The sequence below is a fragment of the Delphinapterus leucas genome, chromosome 1 (assembly GCF_059928025.1).
Source record: "Delphinapterus leucas isolate spDelLeu-1000000601 "Yukka" chromosome 1, BTC_Dleu_Yukka2, whole genome shotgun sequence".
NCBI classification, from domain to species: Eukaryota; Metazoa; Chordata; class Mammalia; order Artiodactyla; family Monodontidae; genus Delphinapterus; species Delphinapterus leucas.
In genome coordinates, this window is record NC_143129.1 from 122,745,005 (window position 1) to 122,768,770 (window position 23,766).

A 23,766-nucleotide genomic window follows, 5' to 3' on the forward strand; every position below is an offset into this window, starting at 1 on the left:
CCAACATAACAACTGTGATTCCTAACTGGGAAATACAGCTGCCAATGCAAAACAAGTAATAGAAGGAAAGAGAAAGGAGTAACAGCACTTTATACCTTTTTTAGGAGAAGAAAGAAGTAACTGGATTACCCAAAGGGCAAAAAGTAATTAAGGGTAGGTCTGCAGTTATGGAGACTTTAATGGGGACATTAGAACCACCAGTCACCCTGTACATTACACAAAGGTCCCTGGCTGACGGGACAAGTAGGGGCAGAACTCCAGCCCACATCTTAGGCCTACATCTTCATGGAAGAAGTTGAACCTTTTTCTTATCACAAACGTGCCCTTCCCAAGAGGTTACATGGGCCTTTATCTAAATCAAACAAAGGCCTTGGATGGGCTAGTGCAGGTCCTGTACTTAGAAATCCAAGTGGATAAGATATAACTTGAATACAAAAAAGGCAAAGGCAAGAAGCAGGAATTTCCCTTGTGCGTGGCACCCCAGCAATTTTCATTATACTGCTTTCATCTCTGAACCGATTTTGACTTGCATATATAACACCACTTACACTTCATTTTGTAGTTTTGTTTAACACTTTGAAATTAAGATTATGAGCCTTAATGCGTGAGAGAAAATTACAGGGCAAATTTCTCATATGTTCTGCAATTTGCAGTCTGCACATTTAGAGGTCTGAGTATACAAGTTAGGCCTGCAATTCACGTCACTCCCTAAAAATAAACCCTCAGGGAGTTTATCCTCTGACCACAGTGATTCTGCAGGAAAGGAAAGGACAAGGTCGTAGAGTGTCAACTCTGGGCTGTCTGACATTTGACATAAGATGATAGGTTGAGGTTATTTCCTCTTGCTGCTGAGCTCTTTCAATATCGCTAAATGTTCTATCTGGCTGCTTAACAAAAGAGAAGAAAAATGTCTCTCTAGCGGTCGGGAGGTCCCACTTTACAGCTTTTCCTGTTCTCTGCCAGAGAATTTGTGCAGTCAGTACTAGGCTGGAAAAATCTCTAATTTCCCCTGAAATCCTATGCATAAGTGAGCAGACAGAAAGATGGACAAAATATTTAAACTGTCAGTCAATGTTTCCACAATCTCCTGCAAACAAGTAAATTTGATTAAGACTTCTTATAATTCTCAGTGGCTCCCTGTTGCCTAAAGGTATAAAACAAAGACCTTCAAGATTTATCTCCTGCCCACCTTTTTAGATTCATTTCCCACCACTCTCCTACATATACTGTGTTCCCAAACATATCAATCAACTTATAGTTCCCTGAACAGGCTCCACTCTACACCTTGATCCACGTTATTCCCTCCACTGGGAATGCTCTTTTCTCACGTTCCTGGTGGACTGTCTTTCTTCAAGTGTCACTCTTTTCTTTGTGTGACACCTCCACAGCACCTTCTAAACACATTATTACAGCACTTACTTCACTGTGCTATAAAATTTTTTAATGCCTATCTCCAAAACTAGATTCTGGGTTGCCTAAAAGCAAGAGTGAAATCTTCTTCATTCTTGTCTCTCCAGTGGCTTATACCGTGTTTGACATATACCAGGAAAGCAAATGTTTGCTAAATAAATATTCCAGACCTAAGATTCTGTGTTCATTCTGTTCAAAAAATAGATTATAAAGAGGCCTAAACACATATCTGAAATATGCAAAACGATGCTGTTAAGCTACAAAAATTCCTGGTTTGTTTTTAAGGGCTAAATTTGTCCCTACACATCATTATAAAAGAATTTCAAAGTCCTTTGCTTCAGCCAAAAAAACAACATTTATCAAACTTATGGCTTCAGAGTTGCCTGCTAACATGGTTATTGCAAACACATACTATTCTTTACAGAATATGTAAGCATACAACATGGTGCAACTAGAGGTTATCACACTAAGTGAAGCAAGTCAGAAAGAGAAAGACAAATATCATATGATATCACTTATATGTGGAATCTAAAATATGACACAAATGAACCTATCTATGAAACAGAAACAGAATCACAGACACAGAGAACAGACTGGTGGTTGCCAAGGGGGCAGGGGGTGGGAGAGGGATGGATTGGGAGTTTGGGATTAGCAGATGCAAACTGGTATATATAGAATGGATAAACAGGTCCTACTGTATAGCACAGGGAACTATATTCAATATCCTATGATAAACCATAATGGAAAAGAATATATATATATATATATATATATATATATATATATATGTATAACTGAGTCACTTTGCTGTACAGAAGTAATTAACACAACATTGTAAATCAACTATACTTCAATTTTAAAAAAGAGAGAAAATACAAGCATACAAACTACAAAGCCCAATTAATTTTAAAAGAAATCTAAAGTATAGATTAAACTTTATCTGTTGTAAACCATATCAGCTAAATAATATGCCCAAGAAATTGTAAGCAAGCTTCATTTGGCATTAATCAAGTTTACTTTTACACTGGTATTAAATTCAGCAATCTGGTCCTGCCCTAATAACCTAACCAAAGTGAGTAAAAAATAATCTTAATTCCTGAATGCACTGTTACAGAAATAAACTACCAAACTACTAATGATGTATACTCTGCATGATATGATGATAAGAAAAGTCTCCTAAAATATAACACCATTCCTTGGTGTTAGTTGTTGTGACCAAATAAAGTCTAATTTTTTCCAAAATAATTCAAATAACATAAATTTCTGTTTAATATGAAAAATATATATACTTTTATTGTGTAATATTTGATATGTACAAAAACTATATATAGGGGCTTCCCTGGTGGTGCAGTGGTTGAGTCTGCCTGCCGATGCAGGGGACACAGGTTCATGCCGCGGTCCAGGAGGATCCCACATGCCGCGGAGCAGCTGGGCCCGTGAGCCATGGCCGTTGAGCCTGTGTGTCCAGAGCCTGTGCTCCGCTACGGGAGAGGCCACAACAGTGAGAGGCCCGCGCACCACAAAAAAAAAAAACAAACAAAAAAACTATATATAGTATAGGTGCAATCAAAATACTAAAACAAACATTTGTGAATATACTACCCATTTACAGCCACTTTTCTTTTCTTTTTCTTTTTCTGGCTGCACCATGTACCTTGCTTCCCGATCAGGTATCAAACCCAGGCCCCAGCAGTGGAAGCACAGAGTCCTAATCACTGGACCACCAGGGAATTCCCTACAGCCACTTTTCAACATTTACAAAATTATTTACTTATTAAGGAAAAAATAATATAATCATGTAGAAGACACTACTGTAAATATCATCTCCTTACCTGATATTCATGAATCTCCAAATGAATTTCATAGATATTCAGCAAAAACAGCAGCAGATAACCAAAGATAACCACATGTCCCAAACCCTTATCTTAGGCTCTTAAACAGACTGAGGGCACTTCAGTTGGGAAGTATGGGAAAGAATGGAGGTGGGAACAAAAAGTTAAAAGAAGGATCTTCTGCTTTGTAGAGGGAGCTTAAGGTCTGAGTTTTACAAAATAGCTCAGTATTGAGGTTTATACTAATCTATATGGTATTCTAACTGCTTCCTAAAAGTCTTCATTGGCCAATCAGACTACAAGTAACCTGAAAACAGGCACTGTAGTCCTTATTTCATCTGCACGTCATCACACATAAGGCATACAATAAACAGTTAAATAAATATTTGCAAGGTGACTTTTAAGCTTTAATTCGCCTTAGCAGTATTCACAAGTCCCTACATCAACACTCTTGTACCTAACTGGGAGCCTACAGCAATAGGGGCACAGTCTTTTATTCTGTGTAGTGGGCCAGCTAACTCATGGTCCTCCTTTCTACACAGCTCTCTTCGGAGGCAAAGACTCTAAGAATCTATCCAGAGCAGTAAGATGGGGGAAAAAAGAGAAGGAAAGAAAAGAACGCATAAAGGTCGGAAAAAAGCATAAGGGTTGGAAAGAAAGAAAGAAAAATAAACAGGTTATCCTTCATAGATACGTGGTCTAGATAAAAATTCCAAAAAGAACCTATGACAGGGACTTCTCTGGTGGTCCAGTGGGTAAGACTCCAAGCTCCCAATGCAGGGACCCCAGGTTCAATCCCTAGTTGGGGACTAGATCCCGTATGCATGCCGCAACTGAGAGTCCGCATGCTGCAACGAAGAAGTCCACATGCTGCGACTAATAAGTCCACATGCCACAACTAAGAGTCTGCATGCTGCAATTAAGAAGTCCGCAGGCCACAACTAAGGATCCCATGTGCTGCAACGAAGATCCCACGTGCCGCAACTAAGACCTGGCGCAACCAAATCAGTCAATCAATCAATCAATATTATTAAAAAAAGAACCTATGACAAATTACTGGTGGCAGAACTAAGAGTTAATAAGCATTGTTGATAATATTCAAATGCAAATATCAACAACATTTTAGATACCAGCAATAAAAAATTAGAAAATAAATTTAGAAAAGATACCATGTACAATGACAACAAAACTATACGGGACTTAGGAATGAAGATATATAAGACCTCTATGGAGAAAACTATAAAAAACTATGAAAGACATAAAAAACTTAAGTAAATGAAGAGCCATATGATGTTTGTAGATGGAAACATTAATATTATGAAGATATAAATTCTCCCACAAGCTGACCTAAAAATGCAAAGCAATAATCAAAATCCCAAGAGGGGCTTTCATGAAACTTGACAAGCTGTCCTAAACTTCACATGGAAAAGCAAAGGGCTAAAAATAGCCAAAGGAATCACAGTGGGGACTTCCCCGGTGGTGCAGTGGTTAAGAATCCACCTGCCAATGCAGAAGACACAGGTTCAACCCCTGGTCCCAGAAGATCCCACATGCGGCAGAGCAACTAAGCCCATGCACCACAACTATAGGGCCTGCACTCTAGAGCCCACGAGCCACAACTACTGAGCCCGTGTGCTGCAACTACTGAAGCTCGTGCACCTAAAGCCCATGCTCCGCAACAAGAGAAGCCACCTCAATGAGAAGCCCACATACTGCAACAGACCCAATGCAGCCAAAAATAAATTAATTAATTAAAATTAAAGAACTTAAAAAAAAAGAAGACAGTGAATGGACTCACCCCGTCAGGTGTCAAGACTCATTATAAAACTTTATAAAGCTACAGTAATTAAGACACTAGAAACCAATGCAGAAACAGACAAACAGAGCAAAACAGAGAGTCCAGAAAAGACACACATATAAGACAACTTGACATATGACAGGGGGCATTTCAAATCAGTAAGAACAGGATACATCATTCAGTGAATGGTATTGAGGCAACTAGTTATCCAAATGTTTTTTTTTGTTAAAAAAAAGAGTAATAATATACATTTAAAAAATCAGCTCCTGACTGCTTCCACAAAAGGCAGAAACAAATGGTTCAAAGCATGTTGAATTATACAAAGGAAGAGCATCAGCAAAGAAATGGCAAAAGAAAAACACTGAAAATTTACTAAAAACCTGGAGTTGATTATAAAACTAAAATCTTAGAGAAGAATTTCAGTTTTGGAAGAGACCTAGTCTGGCTAGAATATATGTGAAACAGTAAAACAAATAGGTCAGAAAAGTGGTCTGAGAACCTGGGAGTGACAAGATGAGAGCTCTGCATCACGAAGATAACTCCAGAAACAAGGTACAGATTTACCAGTGGGGAGAGAGACTGGAGGTAGGAACCTTATTAGGAGATTATTAAATCCCAGCAAAATACAATGAGGGTGCAGAGAAATGGGAACAAACGACAGCTATATTATGGAGGCAGAATTACTGGATGTGCTGGCAAGAAGTACATCCACTATCATTTTTGGTTTTCCTCCTACGCATATGGCAAGACCAAGGATCAAGTAAAGTCAAAAATCTTAGCTATATCTGAAATAAATACTTCCACAAAGTATTTGTCCTTCAGATGGCAGTTTTCTTTTCTAATGCAGAGAAAAAGTAGATTTATAAAGAGCATCTTTTTTTACTTTCCCAAATAACTTTGAACATGGCTTAAATACCTTGTTTCAGGAAATGCAAACTTATGTTACTACTAAAATATGAGAAAAATAAATTTCCAGAGACAAATAAATGCTGTCTGGAGCATAACTGAACAATATCACTGTAAAACAAGTTATGAACATGTGATAGCATCTACCTGTAACCACGTGTTTTTTTAAAATAAGAGCCTATTCAAAAACATTTATTCAGAGAACTACTTACAAAGAAATAAAATTTCCATCAGTATCAGAAAGAACACACACTTTGAAAAGATACCACATGTAACATAAAAGTCCAGAGTACTGGAAATGAGTTCATTTCTGCCACAACCAACAACATGATTGAACTGAAAGTGCAATAATTAAAAGAACAACCAGGACACAAAATTCATATTTTAAGATTAATCTTCTAACAGGTTAAGAAAGAGTCAAATGTGGGCTTCCCTGGTGGCGCAGTGGTTGGGAGTCCACCTGCCAATGCGGGGGACACGGGTTCGAGCCCTGGTCCGGGAAGATCCCACATGCCACGGAGTAACAAACCCGTGAGCCACAACTACTGAGCCTGCAATCTAGAGCCCGTGAGCCACAACTACTGAGGCCGTGTGCCACAGCTACTGAAGCCTGCACACCTAGAGCCAAAAATAAATAAATAAATTTTAAAAAAGAAAGAGTCAAATGTATAAATTGGATAGGAATACATACAGGGATGATAAGTCAATGGCATTTAATCTTATTGCCTGTTTCATAGGGCAAATATGATCAAATACTGGAAATTTCATAGGAGTCAAACTAAAAGAACTTCAAAGAAAATGATAAGTACACAATTCAGGAGAGTGTCTGCCACTTGAGTGGACAGAGTGATATGAGTGCAAGATCGGTTAGGTGGATTCTGTGGTGATAAACCATGTTTTTTGTTTTTGTTTTTGTTTTTGTTTCGATACGCGGGCCTCTCACTGTTGTGGCCTCTCCTGTTGCAGAGCACAGGCTCTGGACGCGCAGGCTCAGCGGCCATGGCTCACGGGCCCAGCCGCTCCACGGGATGTGGGATCTTCCCGGACCGGGGCACGAACCCGTGTCCCCTGCATCGGCAGGCGGACTCTCAACCACTGCGCCACCAGGGAAGCCCAACCATGTATTTTTTAAACAATCTTAGAACAGGCCTCATAAAAATGCCAGAATATATAGGAATGGATAACAAGTGTTTACCATGTACCTATGCTAAAATACGATATACATGTTATCTCATTTCATCTTCACAATTCTATGAAGCTGATCCTAATATAGTACTCCGGCTTACAGATGAAGAATATGAGTCTAAGAAAGGTCAAGGCTTCCTTAGGTTTCATAGCTAGTAAAAGTGGTAGAGCCAGTATTTGAACCCATGTTTGTTTAACTCCAAAGCCCATGTTCTTAACCACTAAGCTATACTGTTTACAACTGAAAACATAGTGCAGTCTTTTGGTTGAATCTTCAAAAATTATCAGTACAATAACAAAATTATCATTTAACAATTATAATTTAACAACTATCTGAAAAACAGAAACTACAAATAAATGTAACACTTCTACCTGCTGTTAGCTAGAAGAAATTGCACACAAATGGAACTGTACAGTAATATTATTTCAAGTCTCTGTGCATACCCTCCTGACTCTGTCTCACTCTGAGTTACAGTAGCAGGTGTATACGAAACACGCCAGAAAAAGAATGGTGACCTAAATTTAACTCCCAGTGCTACGAACAGCACAGAAGGGCAGTTATGAGTCGCAGGCGTCCCACATGCAGATAAAATGTGCTGCCCTCTAGTGACTTCAACACCTTGCATTTAACAATAAGTGGTCTCTTGTAAGTGAAGGGAAATGATTGTTTTTTTTAAATTAGAGAACTAAAATCTTTATTTTATTTAATAATCAGAAGAACAGAGCAAATAACTTTTGTTTAAGCCAGAAGTAAACTTTTTGGTGTGTAAGAGCAAATACAGAACTATACCCAATAATGATTCATTAATTCAAAATGATTAAGGAAATATCAGTACAGAACATGACAAAGGTGAATTAGAGAATACAGGGTGGTTACATTTTATACAAGGAATTCATGCCTTAAAACGTAATTCAAACCCTGCCTAATTCAAAGCTACTTTGCTATAGGAATAAATGTAAAGAAATGCTGACATACAACTATTGTACTATATTCCTTTTCTCAAGCATAGTTTCAAAGCACAATAAATGACTATAATACGGTCTGTTTTTAAGAATGTTTTAAAAACACTAAGTATTGGTAGTAAAGTTTTTTGTATCACTATCACTTCCTTCCCAGATATCAAAAATATTTCCTATTTCAACACAGATGATAACTTGGCTTAGGGGTGAATTAGAGTTGTGATTTTAGAGCCATGTTGCCAGAGGTTTTTTTCATTTTTTAAATAAAAGGGCTCCTGCTTCAATTCCGCTCTTTTATTTTCTTAGCATTAGTTCCAATATTTCCAGGATGCTCTGTACTAAATTAACAGCATGAGTGTCAGCAGTTATTTGAGCTTCTTTATCACATTTAATTTAATGACCACTTGGATGATTATATTATAGAATATAAAAAACATTCTAAAGTTAACAATAAAAGTAAAATTAACAGCACAATTATCACCAAAACCATTTGCATAAGTTCCCATGCATGTAACCAATAGTATAGTTCACTGGATATTGACATAGGATACTCAGTATTTCTGGTTACCAGCTGAAGTGGCACCACCTTGGGTAAACAAAATTTGTAATTCACCACGTCCATGAGCTTTGAAACTAAGAGATTCTTAATGAATTAAAAAAAATTTTTTTTGACACTTGCATTATTTAAAATTTTTAGTATGAAGTGCTATTTTGCACTTTTTCAAATCACAAAAAATTACTTAAAATTAGCTTAACAGAATCACACTGTATTTTTAACAGCTTTATTGAAGTATAATTTACAAACCATAAAACTTCCCCATTTTAAGTGTACAATTCAATGAATTTTAGTAAATGTATAGAGTTGTGCAACTATCACCGCAATCCAGTGTTAGAATCATACATTTTTAAAACTCTGTTATTAACTTCACCTACCTAAACTAACCAAATAACTCACAATACTGACAAGTCAAAAGTATTTTTGGATCTGCTAAAGAGGATCAATATAATTTACTTTCAACAAATACACTGTTATCAAAAAAGAAAAACTCTAAGACGATTTTAAACATACTAAAAGAATCATGCTGAGGAGGATTTAAACTGTCCTCCTATAGTCCACAATGTTAACTTGGCAAACTACTTACTACTTACTATAAACAGTACAAATGAATGTAAAATTAAGTAGAGCCCCCGTTTATATTTTGAATTCCAAAATTAGAGAAATAAGTTTTGCTGAGGCTCTTATAGTCAATAAAACCTGACACATGTGCCTTTCAAAACTAAAATGATTTATTTATTTGCAAGTGAGTGTAAAACCAGCCATGAATATTTGATGGCAAATACCTATCTACAAAACAGCTCAGCAATGACAATATTTCCAAATAATGTGAATTGATATTAAATCTTTTTCAAAAAAATTTCATGTATTTTCTTAAATTAACTAGTTAAGTACATAAATACACACATATTTTGGCATGATACATAATAAAGTATCCCATGATCTCTTTATGATCAAGATGAAAAAAATATGAAAGTAGAAACAGTTGAATTTATAGCTTATTGCACAAGTTGCTAAGGCTACTTGAAAGTCATGCCTCAGATCTTTGACTCTGGCCCTGTCCACTTTAAAATATGGTATTGTGATAAAATAAGTAATATATATTTATCATGGTTCCTGGCACAGAGCTTCTAAAACTCTTGAAATTTCCTGAGCGATGGGAGTGAGAGGAGTATCTTCTGCTATTCATAATAAGCCCCTTTCAACTATACCTGAGTTTATGTTGATGAGGTGACTCTTGGAGGATGGGGGGTGGTTGCCAAGGGAACAAACCCTCTGATTAGAAAGTTGGAACTTTCAACTCCAACCCTGACCCCTGAAGGGAGAGAGGCTGGAGATTAAGTTAATCACCAATAGCCAAAGATTTAATCAATCATGCCTACATAATGGAATCTCCATAAGAACACCAAACTGTAGGGTTTAGAGAGCTCCAGGTTGGTGAACACATCCGGTGCAGGGAGAATGTTGTGTCTGGACGGGGTATGAAAGTTCTACACCCATTCCCCATACCATGCCCTATACACCTCTTCCATTTGACTGTTGCTAAGCTATATCTTTCATAATAAACCAGTAATAGTAAGAAAAGTGTTTCCCGGAATTCTGTGAGCCGTTCTAGTAAATTATGAAGCCCAAGGAGGGAGTGGTGGGAACCTCTGATTTACAGACAGTTGGTCAGAAGCGTGGGAGGCCTGGATTTGCGACTGGCATATGAGGGGGGGCAGCCTTGTGAGATGAGCCCTTTACCTGTGGAATCTGTGCTAACTCTGGGTAATTAGTGCTCAAATTGAATTAAATTGCAGGATACCCAGTTGGTATCCAAAGAGAACCGGAGAATTGCTTGGTGTGGAAAATCCACTCATTTGTTGTCAGAAATTGTAAGTAGAGGGAAATAAGTTTTCCTTTAAGCATTTTTTGCTAATGGTTTCAATGAAAGCATTGATGAACAAATAGACCAAACTGAACAAACTAGAAAGTGATAGAAAGCTAAAAGGGGTGTCAAATCAAAATCTAAAACTATCTTAATTCAGAATGATGACTGAGAAATGACAATTTAGTAGGAATAATAAACATAACATCTAAACCTTGGGTCCAAAAACACAACTGCACAGGAACAAATGAAGGAAGATGTGGCTTAATAATAACATCTAACAGTAACAACAAAGAACTTAAAAGTTTTAGTTAACCATTAGCTCTACATTAGCAATGTTACAAGTTAATGTAGTCCTTAGGCTCTGTAATTATAATGTCCAGAATTTCTAGTTCAAGATGACAGAGCACAAGCATCTACTTCTCCAGACTTCCCTGGTGGTCCAGTGGTTAAGACTCCACGTTCTTAACTCAATGCAGGGGGCCCGGGTTCAACCCCTGGTTGGGGAACTAAGATCCCACATACCGCAACTAAGCCCGTGCACCACAACTATTGAGCCCGCACGCTGCAACTAGAGAAATCCTCGCACTGCAATTAGAGAAGCCTGTGCGCCGCAATGAAGACCCAGCACAGGCAAAATAAATTAATTAATTAATTAAATTAAAAAAAAAAAAAAAGCATCTACTTCTCCTTCCTAAAGGCCCATTAAAAATGACAGGAAGAGGGAATTCCCTGGCAGTCCAGTGGTTAGGACTCCGCACTTTCACTGCCGAGGGCATGGGTTCAATCAAGCCACGTGGAGTGGCCCCCCCAAAAAAAAAATGGCAGGAAGAAAATAACTGCCTCACTGGAACACATGGAAAAGGTATCACCAGACCAGAAATTTTATCTTTTTTTTTTTTTTTTTGTGGTACGCGGGCCTCTCACTGTTGTGGCCTCTCCCGTTGCGGAGCACAGGCTCCGGACGCGCAGGCTCAGCGGCCATGGCTCACGGGCCCAGCCGCTCCGCAGCACGTGGGATCTTCTCGGACCGGGACACGAACCTGCGTCCCCTGCATCGGCAGGCAGACTCCCAACCACTGCGCCACCAGGGAAGCCCCAGACCAGAAATTTTAAAGAATACCTTGAAATTGGCCAAGGTAGGATCAGGTAGGTCCTATCAAACCACAGCCTAATATCCTAGAGGTAAAAATGATTGTCTTCCTCAGAGAGTTCCAAACTCCAACCTCATAAATATTGTTACCCTGTTCCCTAGACTTTTTATTTGTTAATATAATTTAATTCTCATAATTACTTTGTTAAATAGGTACTACATGCCCATTTTTCAGATGAGGAAGCTGAGGCTTAGACAAGTTACATAATCATACAGCTAATAAATGGTGAAGACAGAATTTGAACCCAGTTAGTCTGAATCTTGAGTTTGTATTTTTAGCTATTATGCAGATATAGGCCAAAAGGTAATCCACTAGAATAACTCATTAAAGTGCTACACTAAATTCAGCTGGCACAGTTGGGCCCTCTCCCCCTATTCCCTCAGGTAAATACAGCAGTTCACGTCTTCAGTTCCTGGATTAAGCCTTGATAAATCCCTTCTATAAAACGCGTGAGAGACTTCCCTGGTGGTCCAGTGGTTAAGAATCTGCCTTCCAATGCAGGGGACGCAGGTTTGATCCCTGGTTGGGGAACTAAGATCACACATGCCATGGGGCAACTAAGCCTGTGCACTCTAGAGCCCGCACGCCACAACTAGAGAGCCCATGTGCTGCAGATACTGATCCCGCGCTCTGAAGGCCACGTGCCGCAACAAAAGATCCCACATGCTGCAACGAAGATCCCACATGCTGCAACTAAGACCCGACGCAGCCAAATAAATAAATATTTTTAAAAAATAAAATGCGCGAAGTCTGTCTAGACTGCATAGAGGGCCTGAGAGAGGAGGAAAGATGCATGAGTTCATTGCAGATCCCCAGATAGATGTGGAGGAAGAAAAAATTTAAAGGAAAGGAAGATCCACACTAAATAAATGATACCACCACCAGAAATAAGGTTCCTTACTTCAGCAGCTGTGGGGATTCCAGACTACCTGCTCCAAGACATTTCTTACAGGGGAACTTTGCCACAAAGAGTTCACAGCCAATCCTCCCATTCAAAGAACATGTCTGTCTTCTAAGTGGTGAGGCAATACAGCATGGTGGTTTATGGACTCCAAAGCCAGCCGCCTGGGCCCAAATCTAAGTTCTGTCACTTAATAGCTATGTAACTCTGGGGAAGTGATTTAATACCTCTGTACCTCTCTCCCTGTCTGAAAAATGAGGATAACTATACTTACCTCATAAAAGTTGTAAGGATTAAGTGACATAATTTTTACTTAGAATTGTGCCTGACTCAGAGAAGAAACTATGGGCCTTACTTAGCAAAGGCCCTGGAACATGGTGACATGCAAACAATGGTAGCTGTCAAATATTAAGTCCAGGGGGAAAGGCGATAAATTAGATGACTTCTAAAAAATCTTCCAACCTTGAAAACCTATCAAATCCTTAGGAGAAAAAAAATTTGATTTTATCAAATAAGACAAAGCAAATTTCAAAACAATAAAGTATTCACTGAAGTCAGATCAATAAGGGGTGGTTTAAATTCACCCCTGAGCCTCTGAAGGCATTTGTTAACCTCTCTTTATTTATGACTACTAATTGTAAGTTGCCTCTCATTAATATACATTAAATGTGTAAAATGAATTTGGATTTAGAGAATGAGGAGAGTTAACTGACTTCTAAGCAATTTTGATTAATATCAAATCACAGATATAACAGAACTACTTCCCTTCTAGAGTCCTGGCCATAGATTCAGCTCTTTGAATCCAGAAGTTCCAAAATGGAAACTTGCGATATAGAAGAACATCCAAATAATTCCCAAGAAGGAACAAAATATAACAGCTTCATGTCAACTGGAATCTCCAGGGCAGTAACAGGCCAAGGTACTGCTAGGCTGCAGGGAAAAGCCAGCCAGCCTAGTAGCCACTGACAGCTCAGGTTAAGACATGGGTGGGGTCAGGAATTTATTACAAACCTAAGCTAACCAAATGGATAGATTGATTATGAGTCCCACTCTAGAAATCCTACCCATTTAGAGTTCCAAATTAACAACAATTTCCTCAGAAACAACTTGAAGGCCCCAGAAATTAAGCCATTTTCCCAGGGGTCTCCTTGTCCAGATGCAATGTAAACCCAAAGCAGACCCTCTGGGCAATACCCAAAAAACCTTTATTACCTAATAAACTGAAGAAATCAGAGATGGATTCCACCAACTTCTATGGACAGTAGAAAAAAGAAACTTTGGGCATGCCAAACAGAACGAAATCTGAGATGCATATTAGAAGACTAACAAGTACAAGAACTACACATCTACATGATCCTTATCATGAGGCTAGACAGAAACTGCAAGCAGAAGACTACAACAGTGAGGGCAAAGCCTCCATTCCTAGAATAAAAGGATAAAAGTCTCAGGCCCTCTTCCTCTTCCTTCCTTATATTTATAATTTTTTCCTACTTCTTTTTCTCTGTGGCTTTCCTTGCTACTTAACCACTTTGCTATCTCTTCTAGTTGTTCCATTCCCATTTTTACATTTGACTTCTTTTAAAAATGCTTCGGTGGCGGGGAGGAATTAGGAGATTGGGATTGACACATATACACTATTGATACTATGTATAAAATAGATAAGTAATGAGAACATACTGTATAGCACAGGGCACTCTACTTAATGCACTGAGGTGACCTAAAGGGAAAGGAAATCCAAAACAGAGGGGATATATGTATAGCCGATTCATTTTTGCTGTACAGTAGAAACTAACACAACATTGTAAAGCAATTATACTCCAGTAAAAATTCATTTACATAAATGCTTCTCTCTGTTCTTTTTCCTACTTACTATCATAAATGCCATTCTAATAAGTTATAAAAGAAATTGTGTAAAAAAATATGTAAATAGAAACCTTTGACAAATTCTATTTGTTGACATGAATACTGTCTACTTTTCTTCTGGCCTGAATCTGCATGTCAAAATATTATACCTATGCCAAAAGCAGAGAAACTTTTAAAAAACTATTCATTCAAGTCTAATGAATAATTTTTGGTGACAGTAACAGGATGAAAAAGCAAAGACCGAAATTAATGCAGAGGTTTCACATAACCCTCACTGTAACATATAGACAGAAATTCATAATTCTAATACAAGTGAAATCTTTTACCTAAATTCAAAATATATAAATATGTAAACATCTCAAAATGCAGCCACTTTCAGTACTTCATGTTCAGAAATAAATGTGGAAAAACTTAACAAGCCTTAACAATTTTTCTTTATTAGAAAACAAAAATCCTCCTCAAATAAAAAAATTTAAATTACTTTTAACAAAAAAAATATATAATGTAATTTTATTTTATTTCATTCTTTGGATGATGTACTGAAGTCAAGGAAGCTCTTTTTTGGCCGCGCTGGGCAGCTTCCAGGATCTCAGTTCACCAACCAGCCCAGGATCCTAACCACTAAGCCACCAGGGAACTCCCGGAAGCAAATTTAATCATTCTTTCCTTGGAAGACTTCACTTAATTAGTCTTTTCAAAGTTCTTTTTTCTTTAAAGTAGGAAACAAAGGTAATGGTATATATTGACGTATGTGTTGACTACTTACATCAAAATGTAGCCTGCAACTGAAATTGCGTCAAGAAATAGAGTGACTTAAAATACTTTAAATGTAAGTCATGAGCTACATGCCTGTTTCTGAAGTAGTGTGTCTCTGTCCCATTTTTATATTATTATTTTTTTCCTCCCTCTAACACTTTAACTGGGATTCTTTCACTTAGAATGTAATTTTAAAATAACGTTACAATCCTATCTATAGTAAGTACTTGAATTTATGTCAATAAGTTCACTTGAAAAGTTAAACTGAAAGAAAAAACCAATAAATATGATAGTACTCTTTTTCTCTTGGCTATTTTCTAAAAAGTATGTAACCATATTAATATACTTAAGCCAATGATTCCAAGAATAGAAAAGAATAAAATCACACATTTCATAAAAACCATATAAAATAACCACCTTACCCATATCATTAGCAAGGGAATTAGGATCAGATGCCCCTAGAGTAGCTTCAAACTCCTCTTGGAGACGATATGCTCTTTGCAGCAGAGCTTCAAGTTTATGGATAAATTCAGTACTAATAATATCCTATAAGGAGAGAAAAAGTACACACAGCAAATATTAGATTCTAATGTTAAAATTCTAAACACTTTCCACTTTTAAATGAAAGGCAGAAAAGTGAGGGATATAAAAAAATACTGTTGGGTGGTGAGAATACTGTGATAGAAGTCAGGAGGCCTGGGTTCTAGCTGTGCCTCAGATAAAATCATCTCCATTTCGTAATCCGTAAAATTAAGGAGTTGGACTAGATCTCAAAGTAAGGTTCTCAAAGTAAGGTCCCTGAACCAGCAGCATCAGTATTACCTGGGAACTTGTTAGAATTGCAAATTAGAAATGAATTAGAAACCCTAAAGGTGGGACCCCCAAATCTATTTTTCAGCAAGCCTTTCAGAGGCTTCTGATGCATGCTCAAATTTGAGAATCACTAACCTAGATGAGTCTAGCTCTAACTCTGTGTGATTTTTATGTATATAATGGCACTTAATTAAACCCAAAGCACAAAACAGACTTTTAAAAATCATATTTGCTTAATTCTTTATTTTCTTGAAAAATCAGGAAACAATGATAAATTGCAAATTTGGGGTTTAACAACTAACCGAACAGGAAAAGCCCAGTAAGAAATATCCCCACACAATCCCAAGGAAGAAAAAAAAAAGTTCTATTAAATGCCACAGAAATCAAATACACTGAATCAACATTAAAAATAGTTCAACTGTTCCAATATTATGAAGACCACTCCCAAATAAATCATCCTTACATCTATACTTTCTTCTGCAATGGCATCTCCCGCACCCAATTTAATGGAACTACAGGCTTCGTCTTCAGCCTGTCTATTTCGAAAGGTTAGAGCTTGTTCCCATCGACGCAATGCCTCTTCAAACAATTCCATACCTAAAAATTGAGAACAGAACAATTTTATTTTATTTTTTTTCTGGCCGTGCCACATGGCTTGCAGGATCCTAGTTCCCCAACCAGGGACTGAACCCAGGCCCCCGCAGTGAAAGTGCTGAGTCCTAACCACTGGACTGCCTGTGATCTCCCAAGAACAGAGCAATTTTATTAATTTTTAAAAGTTTTTAAGTTTATTTGGTTGCATTGGGTCTTTGCTGCTGCACGCAGGCTTTCTCTAGTTGCATCAAGCGGGGACGACTCTTTGTTGCGGTGCACAGGCTTCTCATTACAGTGCTCTCTCTTGCTGCAGAGCTCGGGCTTTAGGCACGCTGGCTTCAGTAGTTGTGGCTTGTGGGCTCTCGAGCGCAGGCTCAGCAGTTGTGGTACATGGGCTTAGTTGCTCCGCAGCATGTGGGATCTTCCCAGACCAGGGATTGAACCCACGACCCCTGTATTGGCAGGCAGATTCTTAACCACTGCGCCACCAGGGAAGTCCCAAGAACAGAACAATTTTAAATAAGTGAAATCAATACCAAAATCATTTTCAGTCTAAAGTGTTTTTCACACAGTTAGCACCAATGGCACAGTGTGACTGTAATTTTGGCACTAAAGAATAAAATTTATGCTCACATCATTTCTTTGCAGAATCTTAATATCCCAATACATTCCAGGTCTACAGATGTAGTCAACCAACAATAAGAGAGAAATGACTAATATGTTTTCCCTTTTTAAAATATGTAACTCAAAGGTATACGGTGCTTGGAAATTTTCTAAAAAAAATCATGAATTCATCAAAAGTCCTAACAATAATGGCTAATTTTTATAGTCACATAACTATCTTTCAAAATATCCCCCTAAATGAAATAGAAAACTGATGGGCAAATAGAAGAAACTAGTTGATAAGAAACTATCAGGTTTACAAGAGGTTCTCAGAAGGAGAGAGTAAAGCTAAGAAGAAAGATAACAGCACAGAGGTCCAGAATAAAGTCTTTTCTATCCTTTTTCCACCAAAAGGTGTCTTAGACCACCTTGACACCAACTTGCTGATTTGGATGGATAAAGTGCTGGGCCAGAGTTAAAAATATACAAGAAAAACCAATAAAGGGTTACAATCTGAGTAGGAATTTCATATCCCTCCTTATAGAAAGCTTTTGTAGGAAAATAGGTGAATATGTGCCTCTTTTTCTCCAAATTAAAAAAAAAAAGGCTTACCAAAGTAATTATGCACTTCAGGCCACAACAGTGAGAGGCCCGTGTACCGCAAAAAAAAAAAAAAATAATAATAATAATTATGCACTTCAAACAAAACCAAAATATTTCAAAACCTCAATTTTTCTAGACATATAAAAGTAAAAGATCTTTAAAAGCTGCTTAAGAATCTGACCAAGTCATTCTGAAGATGTTTTTAAGATATGGTAGCTAGAGAATACCTGTCCTCGAAAATCATTTCTTCAGTTATCTGGAGAACCTACAACTCTAAACAAATAAGATGTTCTTTAAATGAAATGTAGGCCTTAAATTGTTTAATTTTCTGTAGCAAAGAATCATTGTCTGGATCTTCCTTCTAAAAAATTTACTCACTTAAAAGACTTCCTTTTTCCAAGCTATACAATTCTAATTCCTTCATCCTCCTCTCACTCCATCCACTCTCTATCCTTCTGATTATTTTGGCTAAATATAAGGAAGAATTATCTAACAGCAGAGTTGTCCAAAGATAAAAGTTACCTCTCAGGAAGTGCTGTGTCTCACTTGACTGCAGAACGTGGCCCAAACTGTCACACATCAGCAGTTTTGTAACAGGAATTCAAACATGTTACCAATATATTTTTTATGTCATCAACACTGTGAAGGGAACTGAAACAATAGGTGGGAATTGAAACAGTATCTCCTACCGATCCTAATTCTATGACACTGAGACTCCCTGCAGCTTCCCTAGTTTTACTCTATTTCTCTTCAATTCTAACTCTCAATATTCCTACAGAAGTGTTGAGTGTAGGTTTACTAGGCATAGTTAATCTAGAAACATAGTGAGCTTAATTCTCAGGAAGACCTGGAAAAGGTGGCAGAAGAACTACTCCTATATCTCTCCCCCCGTGCAGTATTACCTACTGTGACATCACGGCAGATGATATAGTCTTTTTGCTTTTTTAACATCTTTATTGGAGTATAATTACTTTACAGATGATATAGTCTTTAACTATTCTAGAGTGTGGGAATGCACGCAGGCACACAGTCCTTCTGCCAACTCACCATCCCCTTACTACTCACTGGCCAAGGCCACATCAAGGTTTTTTTGGTTTTGTTTTTTAGTTAGTATGCATTTCCCTCAAAAGGAATATAGCCTGAAATAGAGTACAGAAGAACAGGGGAATGGATTTGAAAATGCACTTGAATCTGATTTGGTGTTAAGGTCTCTGGTTCTCTTCCTGGGCTCCAGTGAGACGTTCTAGACATGCTCATGTTTGAGCTATAAACACATGCCTCTTTCTATCTAAAATCCTTTCTAGATATAGGAAGAATACAAATGATATCTAGATAAAAGACTACATAAAGTGGATTTTGATAGATTCATTAGATAAAAGTCAACAGATTAGGTTAGGTAAGTGTAATAGATTGAATAATAACCACCCAAAGATATCAGGCCCTAGTCTCTGGAACTTGTAAACGTTACCATATAAGAAAAAAGTGTCTTTGCAGATGTGATTAAATTAAGAATCTTAACATGGGGAGATTATCCTAAATTATCTGGTGGGCTCTAGATCCAATCACAACCATCCTTACAAAAGAGAGGCAGAGGGAGATTTGATACACACAGTGAAGAGGAAGGCAGAGATTAGAGTCATGTGGCCACAAGCCTGAAGCCACCAGAAGCTGGAAGAGGCACGGAATGAATTCTCTTCCAAGCCTCCAGAGGGAGCATGGCCCAAATGCCACCTTGATTTCAGCCCAGTGATAATGATTTCAGACTTCAGGCCTCCAGAACTCTGAAAGAATATATTTCTATTGTTTTAAACCACCAAGTTTGTGGTAATTTTAACAGTAGCCTCAGGAAGCTAACACAACATGTTATGTTATATAGACTAGAGTCAGCAGATGAGAACATTTTAGAATTATAGTTGCTTCCCTTAGAACAATTCATCATTCTTCTGTTTCACATTAAATGTGAGTACAGTATCTTAAAACTTCATTATGTTATTCCTACCCATCAGGTATAGGTTCTCAGGAGTGGTCACAGGAATATTAACAAGTTTAATATCATCTTCATCTGCTTTGTCCCAGGAATTAGAATTGCCGCAAGCACAGCTATGACAAGAATTGACACTCTGGACCTAAAATTAAAATGGACGGAAGTTACTTCAAAATCTCTTTTGTAATAGTATTTTGCGATCTTTTATATTTATAAATTATTTATGTAAATCCTAATCCTGGTATAACAACCCATGGAATTTCTACCTGAAGAAATAAATCTGATTATATTCAGTCAAACTTAAGAGTCATAAGGCCCTAAGTATTCTGAACACTTGTTTGCTCAAAAATATACAACTAGAACAATATTTGAACGTAAATCAGATATTTCCATCAAAAATCAAGCAGTTATTTTTATAGTTTACTGTCGTTAAGTATTTACTTATAAATTTTATCCACACCTACTTTGATTTGAGGTAGCTAGCTTATTTTCCTTTTAGAACTTATTACAATGCTGGTTCTCTACTATGTAATAATGAAAATCGAAAAGCCTCTGTCATCTTCCCTTCTCTAGCAAGGTCCGCTGAGCCAATCATTTCAGTCACCTCTATGCAAATGACTCCCAAATCTTGAACTTCAATTCTGTCCTCTTTTAAGAAATCTAAGCCCACACTTCCACCTGCCTATTTGGTGACTCCACTTGGCTCTTCTGTTGGCATCTCAAAATGACTATATCAAAAAAGAGCTCTGTATCTTCCCATAACAAAAACTCTTCCTCCTCCCAAGTTCACTCACAGTACTTTTATCTCCATAATTCCTCAAACAACTTCTCTTCCCACACCCCTCATATCCAGTTACCAAGTTTTGTGGACCCTGTTCCCTCCTCTTCCACTCCTGTTGTCATGACCCTTACTGAGGCACTCATTAAGAGGCAGAAATCTGGGTTCACAGCCCTGGCAGTGGAATGACTAGGTCAGCTAAGGCACATATAGTAAAGTGATTCTAAAGACTTCTTACTTATACTATTACCATAAAACTCCTTTTCTCTAGTCAAGAACAGCTTCAACTTTCAGTTGAGAAAATTCAACACAGAGGTACCCCAGATTATAGAATGGGCATATACTTCATTATCCAGCTCAGTTTCACAAACGAATTGAGAGTCTGTATGCCTTTGATCTAGATGTTCCTACCACAGAATAGCCTTTAAAAATTTGGTATATTTTTAGGCATTTAAGAATGGGGCAGCTGTATATTCCAACAAAATACAGAAGCAAGGTATGGAACAGATTATGGTATTCTATAAAGTATTTTTTTATTTTTTAAACTATTTTTTTAATGCATATACATGATGGTAGGAGGCATATTCTCCCTGGAAGTATACACATAAGAAATTGTCAGTGTCCGTCTCTAAGGAGGGGAACTGAGAGGATCAGGAGCACATTTTCACTGTTTGCTTTTTGCCTCTTCTTTACTTAGTAGGAAGTGCGTATCCTACCTAATTTTTAAAACTACATTAGATTTAAACAAATATTAACTTCATTTTTCACCTGTCAATCAATACTATATTAATGCTGTCAAGAAAGAGGTGAAGAACTCCACACTTGACAGGTTCATCAAGTGATTTTTGTGACCTAGTACCATGTTTGCTGCATCTTCTAGCTTTCTGCAGAGCATCTAGCTTTGAAGCAACACTTCCATACCAACATCATCCTCAGAGGACTCCATGGGACCACATCACTTAACTCAAAAAAACCTGGAACCAAGCTGGCTGAATATTTAGCAAAAGGATAATTTTACTTGCCTGAAGAAAACAGGATCAACCAGATTTCTTAAGTTTCTTTCCATACTAAGAGCTATCTATAACTGTATGACATTTAAACCAATAGATAACAATAGATATATAAATAGTTAAAAGAAAAAACTAATAAAAATTTTTTCTTTACTTACAGAGGCCAAACTCTGTGCAGAACCTGAGTATTTACTGAAGAGTCCTCCATTAGCATAATTATAAGACTGAGATCCTTTGTCTTTGGCAGAACTTAAAGACAGTGTCAAATTCTGTCTGCTACTGGAACAACTTGAACCTACCAAACAAACATATTAATATTAAAAGTATCAATAACTCCAATGATAAATTTCAGGTAAAATTTCAAAGTTTATATATTCATTCAGAGGGCTCATTTTAAAACACATTTCCCTCAATTGTGTAAATTATTAAATGTATACCATTATTAAAATCTACATCTCTATATAATATTTTTAATACTGCTAAAATCTTCTGAAATGAAGATTAAAACATTCATCAATTACTCAAGGTGGTATTTGAATGGTCTACTGTAATCAGCATAAAAATACTGGCAACTATGAACTTTCAAATTATAAATTAAACAAAATATAAGCACTTCTTTCCTGAATTACCTCTAAGCTTTATCCGTATCACATTATATTGTAATCAGTCTTTTTATACGTCTGCCTCCCCTAACCATCTACCCATTAATCTAGGGCAGACACTGTGCCTTAGTTTACCTTAATGCAGCAGTTAAGACACTCCTCAATTCAAATCCTTGCACTTATTAGTTATATGAACTTGAGCAAGTCACTCAACTTTTCCATATCTCAATTTTCTTTAGGTATAAAATGGGAACAACAAATAGGATTATAGTCCTAATTCATAGGATTGTTATACAGGTTAAATTAACACAGTGAATATATAGAATGTAGCACTGCACCCGAGGTCTAATAAAACATCAGTAAGTGAGAGGCATCATTATTGTAATGTTCACTACACTTGGCACAAAATAGTCATTCATTAATTATTTGTTGGGCCAACAAATCACAAAATCGTATGATAAATCAAATAATAAATTTAAAATAATTTAAAATTCAAAAATAAATCCAGCACGCTGAAGAAACTATTTCTATTGATACAATTTGATAATATGTATCAGATCTCTAACAAAAACTACAGATGCTTTAAAGGCCAGCAATTCTACTTCCAGAACTTTATAAGCTTAGGAAATAAACCAGACAAGTATATGCAAAGCAAGAAAAACAACCTAAAGAGAACAACAGGGAACTGGTTAAATAATTAGAGTACATTTGTACACTAAATACATATTAAAAATGATAGCACAGAGATATATTTATTGACATTTAAAGACATTCTTATATAATGTTAAATATTTTAAAGGCAGGTTACAAAAGGTATGAATTTTACTTAAAATGCATAAATTATTTACTTGTATATAATATAAAATTTTATGTCTCAATATGACATTTAAGTGCAAATATAAATGGATAGATATATACCAAAGTATTAGCAGTATTTATTTCTGGGTAGCAGAATTTCAAGTGATTTTAATTTTTTCTGTTTGCTTGTCTGTATTTTCTAACCTTTCTAAAATTAATCTGTATTACTTGTGAGTTAAATATTAAGCAGGGAAATTCTGGAAATTAAAACACTGAAATCACTGCACTCCAGTAATGATTTACACATAAAATTTCCTTTGCAGACTTAATTCAGCTATTTCTACATACCTTTGTCTGATGCTGCTCTTTTAGTGTATTCAAGTATGAGATGCTCTGGTTCCCATGGTAATATTTTTCCTTTCTTCTTTCCACGTCTTCTTTTAAAGTGACGGGCCAGAAAAATTACAGATACAACACTCACTGCAGTTACCACAAATAACTTTTTAGCTACTGGCGAAAATCTGATCTGGAAAAGATGCAATTAGATTGAAAAAAAGTCTTATTTGTTTGTTTAAAATCGACATAAGTACTAAAATTATTCTTAAGCTAATCTAGTTCTAAATACTACCAAGATAATATTATTTTACTCTTTCAATGACAATTTGAATTTTAAAGACAAATCCAAAAAATGTAGTAATTTATTATCCACTGCTCTGCAGTTCTCAGATAAATAATAATGCCCAAAAAGTTACCAGGAGCACAAAATAATTCAATCCCATTAATATCTGTTGAA

At 36.8% G+C, this 23,766-nt stretch overlaps 1 protein-coding gene across 1 annotated transcript in view; it reads right to left on the reverse strand.

Annotated features, from left to right (window-relative positions):
* Positions 1 to 23,766, reverse strand: part of MIGA1 (mitoguardin 1) — a 91,334-nt gene that overhangs the window by 41,430 nt on the left and 26,138 nt on the right. Inside the window, exons 2-6 of the mRNA XM_089920719.1 lie at positions 23,322 to 23,499; positions 21,732 to 21,868; positions 19,801 to 19,927; positions 16,465 to 16,598; positions 15,611 to 15,734 (exon numbers count right to left, since the gene is read on the reverse strand). Coding sequence (XP_089776845.1) covers positions 15,611 to 15,734; positions 16,465 to 16,598; positions 19,801 to 19,927; positions 21,732 to 21,868; positions 23,322 to 23,499 — 700 coding nt within the window. The remainder of the gene's footprint in view (positions 1 to 15,610; positions 15,735 to 16,464; positions 16,599 to 19,800; positions 19,928 to 21,731; positions 21,869 to 23,321; positions 23,500 to 23,766) is intronic.